The sequence below is a fragment of the Agrilus planipennis genome, unplaced genomic scaffold (assembly GCF_000699045.2).
Source record: "Agrilus planipennis isolate EAB-ADULT unplaced genomic scaffold, Apla_2.0 scaffold53, whole genome shotgun sequence".
Classification (NCBI taxonomy): domain Eukaryota; kingdom Metazoa; phylum Arthropoda; class Insecta; order Coleoptera; family Buprestidae; genus Agrilus; species Agrilus planipennis.
The window spans coordinates 807,728-824,792 of NW_020438880.1; the positions used below are offsets into that span (position 1 = coordinate 807,728).

Genomic DNA, 17,065 nt, shown 5'->3' on the forward strand with positions numbered 1-17,065 from the left:
CATAACCTTATAACTTTAACCTGAATATCGTGGAATATATGTTATTGTTATTGTCGATTAGTAACCACGTCTAGGATTAGTAATGTCTAGAAATGAATTACTGGAGCTGTATAAAAGTAACGTGGAAGAAATTAGAAAATATGCAAGTAACTGCAACATTAGTGATGAAGAAATAGATGGAATATTCCAAAATTGCCTTAAAAAAATATGCAAAAGACCCCATATTCATCAAAAGAATTCCTATAATTGTTACAAATGTGCGTCTTTTTTCATAAAAATAATATTCAGTATAATATTCCTTTCTGTGATCATATACATCACACTAAATGTTCATCAGGCTACATCCAGTATTGTACTACGAAATGTGCAATCATTTATTTATCCAGGACTTAAATTGCTACGTTTTTTATCTGTGCCTATTATAAGTAAATTTCCTTGGATGACAAGTTAAGTTCATCCACATATTTCACACACCTATAGTAATTAGCAGTGTTTTAGGCTTGTATGATGAATCATGTCTTGTTCACAATCCATTTTTCTTTGTAAACGACATGGAATGTTGGCCCTGTGAAAATGTCCACTCTGTTTTAGATATTACTGGAGTTCAAAACAAAAGTATCATAGAATCTGGTATTCCATATCTTGTTTTTGTAAGGTTTTTTATTGCATTTCTCAAACAGAAATAATTGTAATTTATAATTTTAGACAAATCAAAAGGTGGTGACATTTTCTGAATTACAAGCCATATATAATGCTCACAAGGAAATTTTTGATAGTAACGCTTATCAAATAAAATCCAGTAATTCTAGTATTGAAACCATTAGGGATCTTTTTTTCAATTATAGAGAAAGTACCATGGACTCAAAATTTCATGCAACATGGAGAATAAATAGAATGGCACCAGCTAAATTAATACGTAAAGTATTTCCAAGGCCCCAAGTAATCAATAGATGGTCTGGTCAAAGTATAGAAAGGTTCATTTTTATGGATGGTCCTCATACATCCAGTTACTTGTTCCCTAATCCTGAATGCAGTTATGTGTTTCTTATTCAAGGTTCTGGTAATAGAAATATTATTTTAAAACCTACCATGGAATGTTCACACTCTTGTAAAACAATATCAGTCATTTTGCATCAATCTCAAGTTTGTAAGTCATTTTTATTTAGAATTATAAAATTTATATTGAATGGAATAATATTGTTTCAGTGTGGTATAACTGGTGGTATTGGAGACCATTAAGTCTTCCAGTTAAAAATTCAACTGAGGTGTCAGTAACTTATATGAATTCTTACTGTTAAATATAACAGAAAGATTGAAATATTCAGCCTAATTTATCTATTTTACATTCTGATGACTTTATGAGTATTTGTAGTTTTTGAGATAAGCTATTTTTGATAATCATTAGTAAGAAATAAAAAAGAAATTGAGTGTTTATTCCTATTAGCTATTGGTGGGCAGGCAGTCCCTTTGCTATGCTTTAATGAAAAGCCAGAGGATGGAGTCTCCTTTTAGATATCATGGAAATGAATAAGTGGTAGTTGGGGAAAGACTGTTGGGATAGACGAAATGAAGATGGTAGAAATAAATGCATATCAGTAAAATATTACTACTGGTGACATTTCAAAAGCTAAGGTATTATCTGTACTAGAGACCTATGGACAAAGCCTCGCCGCTCAATATGAATGAAAATGAAATTAAGGATAAGTAAATTATAGTTAATCAGTTGGTTTTCTATTAATTTAATTATCATTTCATAAATAATGCAATCACGTTGGAAATTCCTAAATATACTATATCACAGCCAACAAATAAATATTTAAATTAAATTCGTCATGTTAGTTTTGCACTAAAAATATCTAGTTAATCTTTTAAGGAAATATATGGTCCATCTAATAGACACTAAGGCATAAGAACAACAAACAATTAAATAAATGCCGTAAATATTTACATTACATACATAACAAATTGCATGAATTGCTAATATTAGAATTCCACTTAATACGTTCACACTTTCTTTACATTCTGCCCAGTTTAGAGTTCCAATAAATTCACTGTACATTGTTTCTTCATAATGAATTAATATTCCATTACCTAGGCCGAATATAAGACAGAATATTATAATGATGTCGTTAGATAAACCCACAGTGGCTGCTGTGAAAAAATAACAATTACTTCATTACTTATTTGTTATTAATTTTGTATTCCTTACGTAATAAACTAAAATTGACTACTAATAAGCCCACTACGAAAATTACGTGTTTTTGTGTTTTGGATAAATTAGGAAACCAAGGAATAGCGAATAAATGAAATATCCACATTACAGAAATTGCTGATAAAACTATTGGACAATCCACAGCGGACAATATTAGATCTTCGTCTTTTTTGTTCTCCAGAAGAAGATATGGAATTGTAGTTACAAAAACTACAATTCCGAAAGTGATCAACGATTTAGTTATAAGCAATACGTAAAATTCTCTTAAACTAAAACAAAATCTCATTTTTTTCAGAATTTTTTCTTGGAGAAAACAGAATATTTCTTTCCTGCACCTCTTGTATTTATACTTTTGATAAGGTGAAAGATTAATAATGCTGCAGCACTTCATCCGATTTGCGTAACAATCTTCATTAATTATCGTTTTTGAATCTGAATCTACTAAGTAAATGTTATTTACTGATGATTTATTAATTTCGCGTACAGACAGAACGAGTGGTTCGGAAGTGTTCTCATCTTTTACGATAATTTCTTGTAACTTGTCGCTAAGTACACTCAATCGGTTAATGTGGCTATTTTCTTCATCTTCATCCGTTTCACTTTCTTCCGGTATTTGAGGCAAAACGTGGACACCCATTTCATTTTTAAAATCACCAAGTTGGGCTATCTCATCATCTTCACTTTCTTCATCCACTGAAAAATTATTACTACTACTACTACTATTATTTGATGAAGAGCTGGATGTTTCATTTGAGTCGAATTCAACAAATTTTTTTCTAGTAGGGGAACCTAAATCGATCATTTCTTGACTATTTATTAGTCTAAAATAAAAACATAAGATATACATTACGTTAAAATAAATATCGGCTTTTTAAGGCACAGCAAAACATTAAATATAGATTGTACAAACATTATTACCCCGGAATAGTCCTGTATCGAGATAGAATGCTATTAGATGAACCAAGTACATGATTGTCATCATTTTTAATTAAAATAATTGGTATAATGTGAAGTATTATCGCAGAATGAATTGTTTGCGCCTTAAATGATCCAACCCACGGTATAAGCAAGCCAATGAGATGAGGAAATACGAGTAAACTTATTGCTCTGGATGTTTGAGAAACAATTTCCATTATTTTTAAGTGCGACTGAAACTCAATTTCAGCTTCTAATTTTATTTGAGTTAATATAATACTTGTAGAAACACCTACAAAGAAGTTTTTAAACTTCTATGTATGCACATAGTAATTTTTAGATAACTTACCTCCAATTACACCATAATTTAAAATTTGTAATTTAACCCACGGCAGACTAAAAGAACAGATAAAAATTGAGAAAGTTAAAAGCAATGCCGCTATTAAACAAATAATCTGACTGTGTTCGTTTTTTCGACCTTTATGAATTAATTCGCTTATGGGATCTACAAATTAAAGGAAAATTTTAGTAAAACACTTTACAATATTCTTTCTTACTTGTTATAAACCAAACTGTAACAAAAGTTATTGGTGTCCACAATGCAAATTGGTACGATAATAATTCACCTCTAACAAACTCTGTGAGGTAGATTCCATAACTTAGAAATAAAGACGTTAATAAAAACTGAAATAAATAAATAATCAATTAAGAAATTGTGTTAACGTAATATGATCGTATTAATTTTAGTATCATAAAAATAGATGTATTTTTAATAGGGTGTTTCGTATTTTAATTGATAAAGATAAGTAACGACAAGAAAGGACCTTGACGGAAAGACTAAGACTTTACAGCCGTCGTTTTTTGAGCAGAGCTCAATATTTGGGTTCGATTGCCGAGGTCTAGGATCTAATGTTTCGCCCACTTTCTGTGGCTGGCATCCCAAGGAAGCAAGGATGTAAAATCCTTCGCTATGTTTCCTGATGATACCAACTACAGCAGTGAACAACTCCATCGATGCTCCCTGAAGGCAACCGAACCCTATACAACAGCCGTCAAGCCCGAATATCGAATTCTTTTAAAGAAGTATCATATTTCTTATAACGTTTCTTTTAAAAGCTTAAGCAATGGGTGACTTACCTCTCCTAATAATAATTTAATTGTAGAAACAAGAGGAAAATTCCAACTTTTAGTTGAATCAACACTGAAATCACATGATTCACTTGGATTTAAATTAATATGTAAACTAGTCCTTATTAAATCCATTTTTGTGGTAAACACTACAAAATTGAAATAAAAAACTACCTAAGCACGACGCTAAATAGGCGTATAAGATACAACTCGAGTTACATTAACGTTCTTATCTGTAAGACAGTAAAGATAAGATAAACAAAATTAAAGGTAGAAATTTAATTACAATCATAAATACCTACTAAACTATTTATTGTAATTTTATATGTAATTTAAAGTTGGAAATATTAGGGTGGATTCATTCATACATAAGTATTTAATAAACCCCTTATTAAATTAGTGCTTTATTTTTACCTAAATATTAGCTACAATTCCTTACTTTCTTTAAATTGAACTTAGTTTTTTACTCTTTAAAATACTACTTATGAAAAATTCTCCAGCTTTGTAAGAGCTTCGTACTAACGGGCCACTTGCAATGTACAGGAAACCCATTTCATTTCCTACATTTTCCCAATGTTTAAATTTGGTAGGTGTGACATATTCTACAACTTTTAAATGTCTCTTTGTAGGCTGCATATATTGACCTAAGGTGACACAATCCACCCCAGCATTCTTTAGATCTTTAAGAGTCTGTTCCACTTCAGCATCAGTCTCTCCCAAACCCAACATTATCGATGACTTTGTAATTATCTCTGGATTATGTTTTTTTGCATCTTCCAAAGTTGATAATGACTGCCTATTGAATACAATTAAAACATCAAAGGTGTTTATTATGTTGTTACTTCCATTTATACCTATATTTTGCCCTTCTGTCTCTCACAAAAGGAGTGAGACTTTCTACAGTTTCAATATTATGTGCATAAACATCTAATCCTGAGAGCGCAATTATTTTTACACATTCAGATTTTCCACTAAAATCAGGTACTAAGCATTCCACCATTATATTACCATTCCTAAAATTGCAATTAATTATAACCAAACTATATGGATACATATAGACATATCTGCTTACAGTTTCTTTAATTCTTTAACAGTACTGGCAAAATGGTTAGCTCCACCATCTGGCAAATCTACAAGGCAAATATTAACATAAATAGTATACTTGCTTTGTATTTTTTTTATTACTAATTTTAATAAGAGCCTACCCTTGTTTAATGAAATAAACATCATACAAATTGATACAAATAATTAGTGCTCACACTGAAATAATTACCATCTCTGTCTACAGATGTTAAAACAACATAATCCAAGGCCCATGAGGCAATAGCTGTAGCAGTATTCAATGGTTCATCAGGGTTTAGAGGTGGGGGAGCCCTTGATGTTTTTACTGAACAGAATCTGCAGCCTCTGGTACATGTATCACCCATCAGCTGAATTTTCAAACAGTTTGTTAATTTTAAGACCTTACTATAAATAACAAACCATTATTGTTGCTGTAGCTGTCCGATGCTCCCCTCCCCCCCAGCATTCACCAATGTTTGGACATCTAGCTTCTTCACAAACAGTGCTTAACTTTAACGACCTTAATTGTTCTTTTAAATGACTGTAGTTTGCTCCTTTTGGTATCTCAGTTTTCAGCCAAGGAGGTAAACGTAATCTCTCACTTTCCCCTTTTGCTCTACGAATTTTACCATCATAATGCTCCCATTCATCTGCCACATTTTCTGTTTCTTTTTTACTTAAAAATGAATCTAAAGCTGGACCTTTTTGGAGTCGTTTTCGGAATTTTTCTATACGACTTGGAGGTGTTGTATATTGCAATCGAATTAGCTAAAACGTATTCCGATAAATATACTGCATGTTTTCTGCAAAAAAATAAAACATTAATTTACCATTTTAAACGTTTTAATTTCGTTAAACATTTTTGAAAATCCTTATCACAGAAATATAGAATATCAAATAATTTAATTTCTTTTCATTAATTAAAATTATAGGTGCGATAGTCGATATAAACAACTGAGATTTTTTGTGATTATTACGTAATACAAAAATGACTGATAACACCACTAACAACAACACATTACAAATGCCAATTATCATGTATATTGGAGATATATATATATCTCTTATTCATAAAGGTTAGAGAGAAGGAGAACGATCGCTACGAAGCGTTACTCCGCCCATAGATAATAGATATACAAAGGTCAATAGATGGCTCACTTGAAACGTGCTACTAAATAAAAAAGGCGCGCACTTTAAATGTGTTAGTTACTTATTGTTTTTCGTAATGTGTAACTTAAAGTGAAAAATGGATAAGAAACAATGCAATTTTCCTTTTTTATAAAAGAAAACACAAAAGGAAATACATTGTTACTTGTCCATTTTTCCCCTTAACATAAGAACATGCGAATTTTTAAGTGTAAAAGTAATTATAATAATACTTAGATATACAAAGGGTCTGTCCCTGTAAATTTGTAGATTTTATAATTCAGTTTTCACGCTGGATCAGTAAAAATATCTGCGAAGTTAGGTGTTTGTAACTGAGTCCATAGTATTTGTACATATATAAATTTAAAATTAGATTAAAAACTAACAATTAAATTACTTTAAGAAATTTGTAAGTAATCGCTTACAGCCAAATGTTTAATGAACTTTAATGAATTACATAAACTTATACAATTGAGACAACTTAGTGATCGCAGTGCCTCACTTATTTTGTCATATGTCTAATCTATGCCACTTATAACGACTATTAATATGGAGTCCAATCTTCATATTGATATATGAGAAAATTTAATGAAATAGTAGAGGGCGCTACGGCTGGTTACGGTCGCTATAGGTTGAAGGGCATCAATTTGACTTAATGCTAATTTGCTGATTTATTCACAATTTATTCAGATCATGATCATAGACAATTATAGATAACCTTAGAAGTCGTGTGAATGTAGCACCCGATATACATAATCCTCTGTTTTAAACTTCACCAATAAATTGTGCGTCGTTTGCGGGTTTTAAATGTATAAGTATCATACTTATGCGTCCATGAGCTCTGTAAAAAAACAAAAATTGTTTTTGGTGCAAGTGGAAATTAAATGTCAATTTCTTCAAAAACTACTGAAGATATAATAATTTAATTGACACCAATTGTCATTTGTGCTTAAAGCTTGGCTCTTACGGTAAGCAAAATTTGTGTATGTATTATTTATTAGTAAAAATTGCATATAATATATAAAAAAAAAACTACTATTTTTCATTGATATTAGTAAAATGCATAGACATATAATAATGGACGTGCCTTAGCCGTATGTCGTTGTAATAATTTCTTGGCTGAAAAAGAGTGAGGGAGATGGCGTATGGTTTCGGACTAGTGCTATCTCTTTCATTAGACGCTTACGCACTATCGTGAGAGAAATGGATATTGTCCAAAACTTCGTTCCATCTCTTTCTTTTGTTGTACTACAGTTCTGACCGCTAAGGCATGTCCATTAGTATATATATATATATATATCTAAGTCATGATTCAACATTGATTTAGTGATTCAGTCCATTGATAAATTCAGTCATACTTAAGTCAGTCTATGGTTTCTGCATAATAACGTTAATATTAATACATGTATCTATTATATTGTGCGTCGTTTGCGGGTTCTAACTATAAATCATAAATGTGCGTCTATTAGTTCTGTTAAAAAAAAGGAAATTTAGTTTTCATCTGCACCCTACTGCACCAGAAACAATTTTCCTTTTTTTTAACAGAATTAATGGACGCACAATTATGATAGTTACATATTTAGAACCCGCAAACGACGCACAATTTGTTGGTAAAGTTCGAATAAGTGATTATTACAAGTACCAAATTAAAACGATTTCCTGTAATCACGTTAATATTGCAATATTGTTTACTTGTACATTTATTATAGCGATTAAAATGGACTACCTTCGGCTTCCCGTTTCCCATTTCCCGTCCTTCCTAATTCTGTTGGAACTTAGGTGATAGCCCACGACGACGACGAGGATTATACAACCAAACAAGATTTCCAGTTTGGTAACCACCTGCTGTAGCCTTGATATCGTAGTTTTCTTTAATCCTGTTACTAGCAATCTGCGTATGCAGACGAACCGACTCGTGGATATCGTTAAGCATTTCTCGGAGGTTGGTAACAATCTTCTCCAGCCAAGTCATCTCCTGGTTTACAGCCGAATTTGAGGTCAGAAGGTTGTCGTAACTCCCTTCCAAAAAGGATATTGGCAGGTGTTTGGCCAGTCGTTTCGTGGACAGATGAACGGTATGTCATTAAAAATAAAGGCAGTCCCAGTCCCGTGATCAGACTCTAACCGTTTTACCAACTGTTGATAATCCGCCAATTCTTCCGGGGAAAAGGTGTTCAAAATGCCACATGCCTCTCCACGAAGCGCAATGGTCAACGCAGTGGCATTTTAGTTGGCGCCCAGTTATTCGCCTTAGTAGCCGCTTCGAATTGCTTGTGGTATGTGGTCCAAGAGGACTTTCCGTCAAACGGTGGTTTTATTCGTGTTCTTGACTGTATACCGCTTCCTTGGCTGTTTGAGTTGAGTGTACTAGATGCGCCAACGTCCTCTTTCCATTAAAAATCAATTCTTCCAGCAATTTTATTTTCTCTTCTATTTTTACTATTTTTTTCCAATTTATTTTCCAAACTGTTACTGTTTTCTTCCAATTTATTTTCCAAACTTTTATTATTTTCTTCCAATTTTCCTTCCAATTTATTTTCCAAAATTTTACTGTTTTCTTCTTTCTCTTGGCGGCAGTCCACCAAACCCCACGGGAGCTACAGCCTATTCGCGTGGGAGTACATTGATAGTTCAGTCAAATGAAGGAAATGGCTGAAGAGTACTTTATAATGGAGAAAAAGATTGAAACAACGGTTATTTTATCGGAAATTTCGTGAGGAACACGAATATGTAAATGAAAATTATTTGCACGGCATAAGGGGGGAGAAAATCCGCAAAAACAATTGCAAATTCGATTATCTCGCTAAATATGAAATATATGAAAAAAAGTTTCAATAAAAGTTTTTCACAATGTCATTTTACAAAAAAGTATTGATGATTTCTTTCATATTTCTCATAGAACGAAAGTTCTGCGTGCCCAATGGCAAAGGGGCTTCAAAATTCGAAGGAAATTTTTAAAAATTCAAAATAATTATTAAATATTTAAAATTGATAATTTAATCGATTCGTAACTTATCTTAATCGGTTAAACTATCTTTTCAGATAAAAATTGTTTTTTTCTATTATTTCATTATTTTTTAAACAATTGAATATTTAAACCACCTGTTAAAAATTGTCCAAATGCGTTACTTTTTGCATCAAAATTTGCAGCAGCCTAAACGGAACAAATTCGCATTTTTGTATTTATTAACGGTAATGAGATACATTCAATTAACTAAAAGTCAGAAATCTTATATTCCTACGGCACTGGCATAGACAGAGAGCGGTAGATATCGCTGTTTCACTCGCATCCATATGAAACGTGCGCACGCACCGATACTGTAGATTTGAATGTGCGAGTGGGACAGCACGCGCTACCTGTTAGAGTAAAAGGAATAGGAAAGATGAGAGAAAAAGAAAGAGAGGGGTTTACAATGGTGCCCAAGCGCCTGACGAAAAGACCCCTATTGTAAACGAGGGTAATAAAATCCTGAATTCATTTCGAAGGATTTCTTGGTGGCCCACCAAAAACTTAGAGTAGATTCAACTTTTCTGCGTGGGGGTACGTGTAAGTGGATGGCACCAAACGTTGCCTAAGCATGTTATACGACGTTTTATGGTACATTTTCGAATGCATTTCGATAGATCTCTTGACGGCAGTTCACCAAAAATTCGTGGTATAAAATTTATGGCACTTTCCTGAGTGTATTTCTGTGGGTCTCTTTGGGGTAGTCCACCAGAAACGCGGGGTAGCTACAGCCTTTCCGCGTGGACTTATATTGAGATAGTACCAAAACTAGTTTTAGCAAGTTATACGACGTATTATAACACTTTCCTGAATGTCTACTAAAAGCTCGTGGTAGCTACAGCCTTTCTGCGTAGGTGTACATTGAAATGAAAGGTATCAATTCTCTATAGAATTGTATATTAATAAATTCATAAACATAGAAATAATCGCTTAAATATCTTCAAATAATAGAAGAATACGATTTATTTAGTGCGTATTTTTTTTAATGGTAATATTCGAAGAGCACACTGCAAAAATAATGAGGAGTCACTTAGTGAGTTAAAAACAGGAAAAATATTTTTATACATGAAATTCATCGACTTTGCAAAGTTTTTGCAGATGTTCAGCGTTTTCCTCATAGACACTAAATTTTATTACCTTTGTTGGTGTATTGTAATAGCATTAAGTTTGTTTTTGATATCGCTATCCCTACCCAACAACGTGACCCTCATCGTTTTTGAAGTGTAGTCCTCATTTTGTTTAATGTCGGGACATTAAGCTTATGACTCGTGTATAAACGTATTTAGCAGCATCAATTCCATAAACGTAATCCAAATGATTCCATTTAGGATCTGGATTTAAGAATTTCCCTTTAAAGTTGGGTAATAATTTTTCTAATTTTAAAACGTCGGTTTCAGCAGACATCCAATCATTTGTACTGTAGAAAAAGTATACGGGGGTTGTGACCTTTTTAAGATCATAATTCGGGGGTTTTGTTGAACCATACGATGCTTTGTTACCAAGTAAACCTTTATCATATCTACGAAAACGACCTGTAACAAAAGAAAAGTTTACTACTTACACTGATTAGCACAAGAGCATATACATTTAATTACAATTTATGTTAATAAAAATAATGGACATAAAAAAACGGTTAGACTTTTACCAGAATTAATTTCTTGACCATAGTGTACTAATTGTCTTGTAGATGATCCGGCGGGAGTATGAGCTACTAATATTGGCAATAAAGTTGCATTCATCTGTTTACGGCTAAAGCCACAAAGGGCAAAAAGAGCATCTTTGCACAAAAATTGAGTTATTGCATCATCAGCGCAAAATTGGATGGCAAAATTACTCAATAATTCACTACTGGGTAAAAATTCATAAACCCCAACAAGGTCCAGGAAATTCTAAACAAAAGAAAATGAGTAACATGATTAATCTGTTATACTGTTTTCAGAAATTGACTTACTTGTAAAGGACGGTCAACTAAAGCGGCCATACGAAGCATGGGGCTGACCAAATGGTTCATATAAACGACAGGTGATAAGCTGAAATGAGCTCGAATCTTGGCATTGTATTCAGGTCTCGAAGAAGCCATCACATAAAACGAAGTTGTTCCTTGGGAATGTCCTATATGGAATATTTTGTCTTGTTTCGTTTCTTCCAAGACATAGTCAATCATAGCAGGAAGATCGTAATAACCGATTTCATGCCAGCTAAAATTCCAAAAGTCTTCCTTATCTTCTTTGATATCTAGATTTACATGATTTCGACAATTTGTATTGCCTCTAGCATTTCCTAACCAAACGTCGTATCCTTTGTCTGCCAATAAATATGCTAAAACGAAAAGGATATCATTTTAACAAATTTGCCGCAGCTTAATAAATCATTTACCGAGTCCTTTGTCAACTCCGGAAATAATCCAATCTGCTGATGATGACAATAATCCATGCATGACAAAAACTGCTGGTCTGTTTTCTGATGGGCCACTTCTTCCATAAGGAATTCTGTGCAAAGTCAAAATGTAGCCATCTTCTGTCGTAACGGTATGTGTTTCAACAGGGAAACCTCTTGCTTGCACCATTTCCTCCTGTTTTAACGACAAATAATGTTTTTTTAAACTTTATTTTAACTAATAGACAAATTGGCAATTACTTACAAAGGTACGATTGACATCAGCCCATTCTGCACCTGGTGGAGCTACATCTTCTATAGTTTCCTTTCTATCCCTTACCATTGAAGGATAACTGTCCTGTACCCATGAAAAGTCAGTGAAATCTACGTTGTCTTTGTAAGTGTCACCGCCGTAGCAGTGTCCTACTAAGAGAACAACGAAAATAGCAATCACTGGAAAGGCCATATCGAATGTCGAAATCAAAAATCCAGTCCCTTATTATATATACCTTACCCGTTTCAGTGATTTATCATCTATCAGCTTTACTTGTTGAAAATAGCAGGTGTCGCAATTTTTTTTTTTTTTTTATTTTGAAGAACTTGTTGATTTCACGCCTACGTTTGACGTAATGTAATCAATTTTGTATCAAAACAATCAGATACGGAAATATATTATTTAAACTGGAAAATACATTATACAGCTATTTAGTTAAACAATTTTAAATTTTAGTAAAAGACGCGACGCCGAAGATAATTTTGTAGTAATATCATAAAGAGAGCGTGTTTGTATGATTGTTGTACATATATGTATATGTATGAAAGGCTTGAAAATTACTAGGCCAATTTTAAAACTAATTTCACTCTTACAATGTTATTTGGAAAGAAATAGTACTACTAGTTTCGAATATATACAACGTAAATATTACGATCATTATACTCATGCAGTGAATACTTTGGGATAAGTAAATATTTTAATAGGGAAGTAGGATTTCATATATCTTCTTAACCAAGAAGGTAATTTAACTTTTAGTAGATGTTATTGCTTTAAAAAATAATTTATACAAAACGTTAAACAATACTTCTTCTACTATCCAATAGCATTTCTTTATTATCTGCGAGTTATCAGTAAATATTTATTTAACATGAAGACACTTTTTAAATTAATGTGTGGATTTACGGATTACCTACTCTTTGATCGAAACTGCACAGTTTATTTCATTGCATTGTTTATGATAGATTAATGCTTGATATTGTACTATCGATCAATAATATTCATTGATTATCATTTTTGATTGAAATGAACAGGTAGGTATGTATTTGTATATGTCTCTATTGCTATGCCTGTTTTGTATACTAAATAAGTATGCACACACAAACGCGACTTAATCAATAAGAAGCAAATCAAATTGATCTGTAGAAATATAAAGTATAGATATATCGTCGAGTGCTATTGTTAAATGTTTCCTTTTAAGAAAGATCTAGACAAATAATGTTTTAATTTACGCAGAGTGTAAGATTCAAACTCAACCGCTTTTATGTGNCGAATAATAGCGAGCCTGGTGTTAGACTAATTTTATTCGATTCTTTACAAGCTATAATAAGAAGCAAATCAAATTGATCTGTAGAAATATAAAGTATAGATATATCGTCGAGTGCTATTGTTAAATGTTTCCTTTTAAGAAAGATCTAGACAAATAATGTTTTAATTTACGCAGAGTGTAAGATTCAAACTCAACCGCTTTTATGTGGTGTTTTGAGAGTTTTTTAACTTAAACCGTATTCTACCTTATCTTATAATTTTTAATGATTGACAAGCAAAACAATTCACTAATATGAAAAACATTTCGTTCTACAATTTCTTATTTACATGAAAATTTTATTATGATTGTACCAATAAACAATGAATATTACTTGAAACGAGATAAAACAAGAAAATCGATAATCATTATCTGAGCAACTTTAACTTTGAATCTCTTGTCCTTTGGTCTGATTGGATGTTGAAAGTAGATATTATCTTAATACTAATGATGCAATTCGTAAAGACTTTCTATTGATACATTCTGCAGACAAAAATAGCATTCCTCGTATGCATTTCATTTTCCCTCAACTTTTTGGAAATTTTGAGCAATTTCTGCGAATTTTGTAGTGTAATTTTGTTTGTTTAAATGAGTCTTATACTGGTACCAAAAAAGTTACTTTTATGCTCGAGATTTGTTTGGAAAATTTGAAAATTTGAAAACAATTTTTAACGGCTCTATTGGCGTGAAACATAAGCAATAGCACTGTGAAAAACAAAACTTTCGAAGCGATTGAGATGTGGTGTTTTACGAGGATGTTAAAAAAGCCGTGAATAGGAAAGGTTTGGTTAGGTGGACATATTACCCCCCTCGAAGAGGTACCAGACCTTCAAGCAGATAGGGGTCAACAATGTTCCTTTTCTCACAGAATTGAACAAATCAGTCGTTGCACATCGGGGGAAAAGAAACAACCAACGGCGATGGCTCAGAGGACCGTGGAATGTCAAGTAAGCGGCCGGCGGGGTTCTACTGCCTGAGATACCCACACCGCGCGTGGTTCAACCCCGCCTTAAAGTTGTAGGGGTACCGGCCCCTAAAGTTGGAAAAAATTGATACCAGGTTAAATGAATCTAGCCGTGGTAGGGAAGGGTGGCCGGGCCTGCCACTCCAATCGAAACCGTCGTGAGGTGAGGCCTGGATCTACGAGGACCGGAACAGTGATAGTGACCACTTTCTTGGTGGTGAACTGGGCCGAGGTGGTATTGGGTGGAACTGGCCGAGTGCAAGGTGATAAGGGTAGTGAGGAGACGAATGACTCAAAAACTGAAGGTAGGAAAGTGTAGGAGCACCAAAACTAAAAGGACACCTAAATCGAGATCTCTATCGGAGGGAGACACTGACCTGCGGGAGATACCACGAAGAGGCATCTTCGCGAAAATCATCGAGGATACGACGAAGAATGTGGTGATAACATTGGAGGATTTGGAAATGTCAACTATCACAGGTAAGGAGGACCGCTGGACTGTATCATATAAGAAGAAAAGAAGGCGGGGATTCCCAGAATCAATAGACTCATTGGATGTAACACCCAAACGTAAGGAGAATCCCATAACTGAAAAATTACCTAGCTATATTAATGCTGTAATCAAGAAAGTCAATAAGCTCATGAAAATATTTTAACTAACGTTAAACAGGGTATAAGGTATGCCTCCCATGGATTAGAGCTTCTGTGTAGGAAACCCCAAACGGAGAGAATTATAAAACGGTAGAAGGAGAGTAGGTGGAAAAAGAGAGAAGCAATAAAGAAGAAGTGTGCAACCCAGACAGAGGCGGACACCAACACAGAAGTGACGTCTCAGGGAACAGAGTTGGGCGAAGAAGATATCGTCACCGCAATATGTGTCGAGAAGATCGAGTCAGTTCTCCAAAATCCGTGAAGAACGTATGAGGACTTCATGGAGATAAAAGATGAAGAAGACTGATAGCAGAACTGCTTCAAAACCTCCAAGCTGATCGACAGACTCGAAATAAGTATTGAGGATACCACAAATACCCTGATAATACTGAACACGAGTTGATTAGACCGGGAAAGCTGCCTACACACGCAATGGAGAAATAAGGAGGACGCTACGGGCCAAGCCAAACAAAGCTACAGTGGCGTATGCAATTCGTTCAAACAAAATCTTCCTTCCAGGATTCCGCATAAGTAGGAGAAGAAAAAACCAACTCATCTAGTTGAGCATAGAGTCGCGGTGCCCTGCGATGGGGAGGCACTGCATGAGAAGCTGAAGTATGCTTGGGGGGTAATGACCAGAAGACACGACACCCAGTTCCAGTTGGAAACTATAGGTTTTCCCAATGGAACAGTGATCAGATGAATTTTGGAATTCGTCGGTAGAGGAGGTAGTGGAGGTCTATATTAGGAACCCTGTTGGCGAAAAGGAGAGTACAAGGGAGAAATGGGAATTCTGAAAAAAGAGAGCCCCGCGAACGACGTTTATAATTAGCGAAAAGACCTTCAGAAAAGACGCTACCTATGCTAGTGTCCTCTGAAGAGTAAGAATTGAGATTGACATGACAAACGTTGAAGCCGAGGAGCCAAAGCCATTAGAATCTCCAAACCGGTAAGAGGTGATGTAATGATTCCGATAATGGACATGAAGAAGGGGGTTCGATCTGATGAGGGAAGTAGGGTGTGTCTTAGGCTACCCCAAAGTTATTACGAAAACATCGCCAAAAAGGACGTTACTCATAAAGGACGTCGACACGGTCATCACCCCGGAGTAGATGGACCAGGCATTGGAGAGGACTCTCTTTACAGAGAAGGCCGAGAAATGGACGCTTCAAGGTACGTCAACTGAGTTGGGCAGCAGAGATAAACCACGAATATTTACGCTTGTTATTGACAAGCAGAGGGGTCTGGAGCTTCTCCAAAAAAAAGTGTATGAGAATAGGATGGAAGTCCTTAGTACAATTCCGGCCTTTTCTCATATAAAGGGGGATTGATAGCAGGTAATTTTAGTTTTAGGCATCGGAAGGGTCGCTTTGAATACTACGTTTCGATACTCAACCGACTGCTTATACTACACATTTGGCTATCGCGTGATGTTGCTAGCCTCGGATATTAGTATGGAATTAGCCTTAATAGGCTAACATTTTAAAAAATGGATAAGTATACATCTGAAGCACACCTGTTTCATTTCACTAAGATCCACTACTGCCTGATTATATATTGACTGTTCTCCGTCGCTCCGCCCGTCGAGTATCTGTTTGACTGTTGCCTGTTTATACAATTATCAAATTTTCCTGATTATTTTCTGATTTTTCTGGAAATAGAAACAGAAAACATTAGTTTAATGCGGTTGTTGATGATCAACGAAGCTACGGGTAAAATCAAGTTCGTAGATAAATATTACTGTAACCTAATTACTATAATATAATTTTTATGGGCAGTTTTTGCAGATACGAGATAATTCTTTTACTGATGAACGAAGCACACAGGTGAACTATTTTTTGATAAAAATTTGTACTTGTTTTTTCCTTTTTAGTAAGTATATTATTATATTTTATTGTTAAATAGAAGTTTTTTCTTAACATTTTTTTGTTATGTAATTTTATTAACTTCCTAGTGGGAAGTTATAGTAAGTTTTATTTATCTCCCCGTTTCAAGGTCACTAGAGTCGAATGCTCCAGTTTTTAAGT

The 17,065-nt window shown here is 34.1% G+C and overlaps 4 protein-coding genes across 7 annotated transcripts; 1 reads left to right on the forward strand and 3 right to left on the reverse strand.

The window, feature by feature from the left end:
* The first annotated feature begins 13 nt into the window (after window positions 1-13).
* On the forward strand, window positions 14-1,826 carry LOC112906734. Its single transcript, XM_025981482.1, has 4 exons — window positions 14-446; window positions 499-650; window positions 706-1,147; window positions 1,207-1,826. The coding sequence occupies exons 1-4, from the start codon at window positions 83-85 to the stop codon at window positions 1,296-1,298; spliced, it is 1,050 nt and encodes a 349-aa protein (XP_025837267.1). The 5' UTR covers window positions 14-82; the 3' UTR covers window positions 1,299-1,826.
* LOC112906733 lies at window positions 1,724-4,562 on the reverse strand. 4 transcript variants are annotated; one of them, XM_025981480.1, is made up of 6 exons: window positions 4,265-4,562; window positions 3,754-3,811; window positions 3,477-3,632; window positions 3,131-3,419; window positions 2,210-3,033; window positions 1,724-2,151 (listed from the first exon to the last, which is right to left on the reverse strand). In XM_025981480.1, the coding sequence occupies exons 1-6, from the start codon at window positions 4,388-4,390 to the stop codon at window positions 1,847-1,849; spliced, it is 1,758 nt and encodes a 585-aa protein (XP_025837265.1). In that variant the 5' UTR covers window positions 4,391-4,562; the 3' UTR covers window positions 1,724-1,846. The 4 variants fall into 4 exon arrangements, with proteins under 4 accessions (XP_025837265.1, XP_025837264.1, XP_025837263.1 ...); XM_025981479.1 differs by having other exon boundaries at window positions 1,724-2,148; window positions 3,685-3,811; XM_025981478.1 differs by having other exon boundaries at window positions 3,685-3,811.
* Window positions 4,563-4,643: 81 nt separating this feature from the next.
* LOC108733108 (lipoyl synthase, mitochondrial-like) lies at window positions 4,644-6,347 on the reverse strand. The gene is made up of 6 exons (XM_018464161.2): window positions 6,148-6,347; window positions 5,738-6,085; window positions 5,529-5,685; window positions 5,328-5,385; window positions 5,110-5,268; window positions 4,644-5,051 (listed from the first exon to the last, which is right to left on the reverse strand). Exons 1-6 carry the CDS (start codon window positions 6,175-6,177, stop codon window positions 4,700-4,702), a joined length of 1,104 nt encoding a protein of 367 aa, XP_018319663.1. The 5' UTR covers window positions 6,178-6,347; the 3' UTR covers window positions 4,644-4,699.
* A 4,046-nt stretch (window positions 6,348-10,393) lies between these two features.
* On the reverse strand, window positions 10,394-12,336 carry LOC108733143 (lipase 3-like). The gene is made up of 5 exons (XM_018464204.2): window positions 12,112-12,336; window positions 11,847-12,042; window positions 11,422-11,789; window positions 11,116-11,359; window positions 10,394-11,002 (listed from the first exon to the last, which is right to left on the reverse strand). Exons 1-5 carry the CDS (start codon window positions 12,310-12,312, stop codon window positions 10,710-10,712), a joined length of 1,302 nt encoding a protein of 433 aa, XP_018319706.1. The 5' UTR covers window positions 12,313-12,336; the 3' UTR covers window positions 10,394-10,709.
* Between the last annotated feature and the right edge of the window lie 4,729 nt (window positions 12,337-17,065).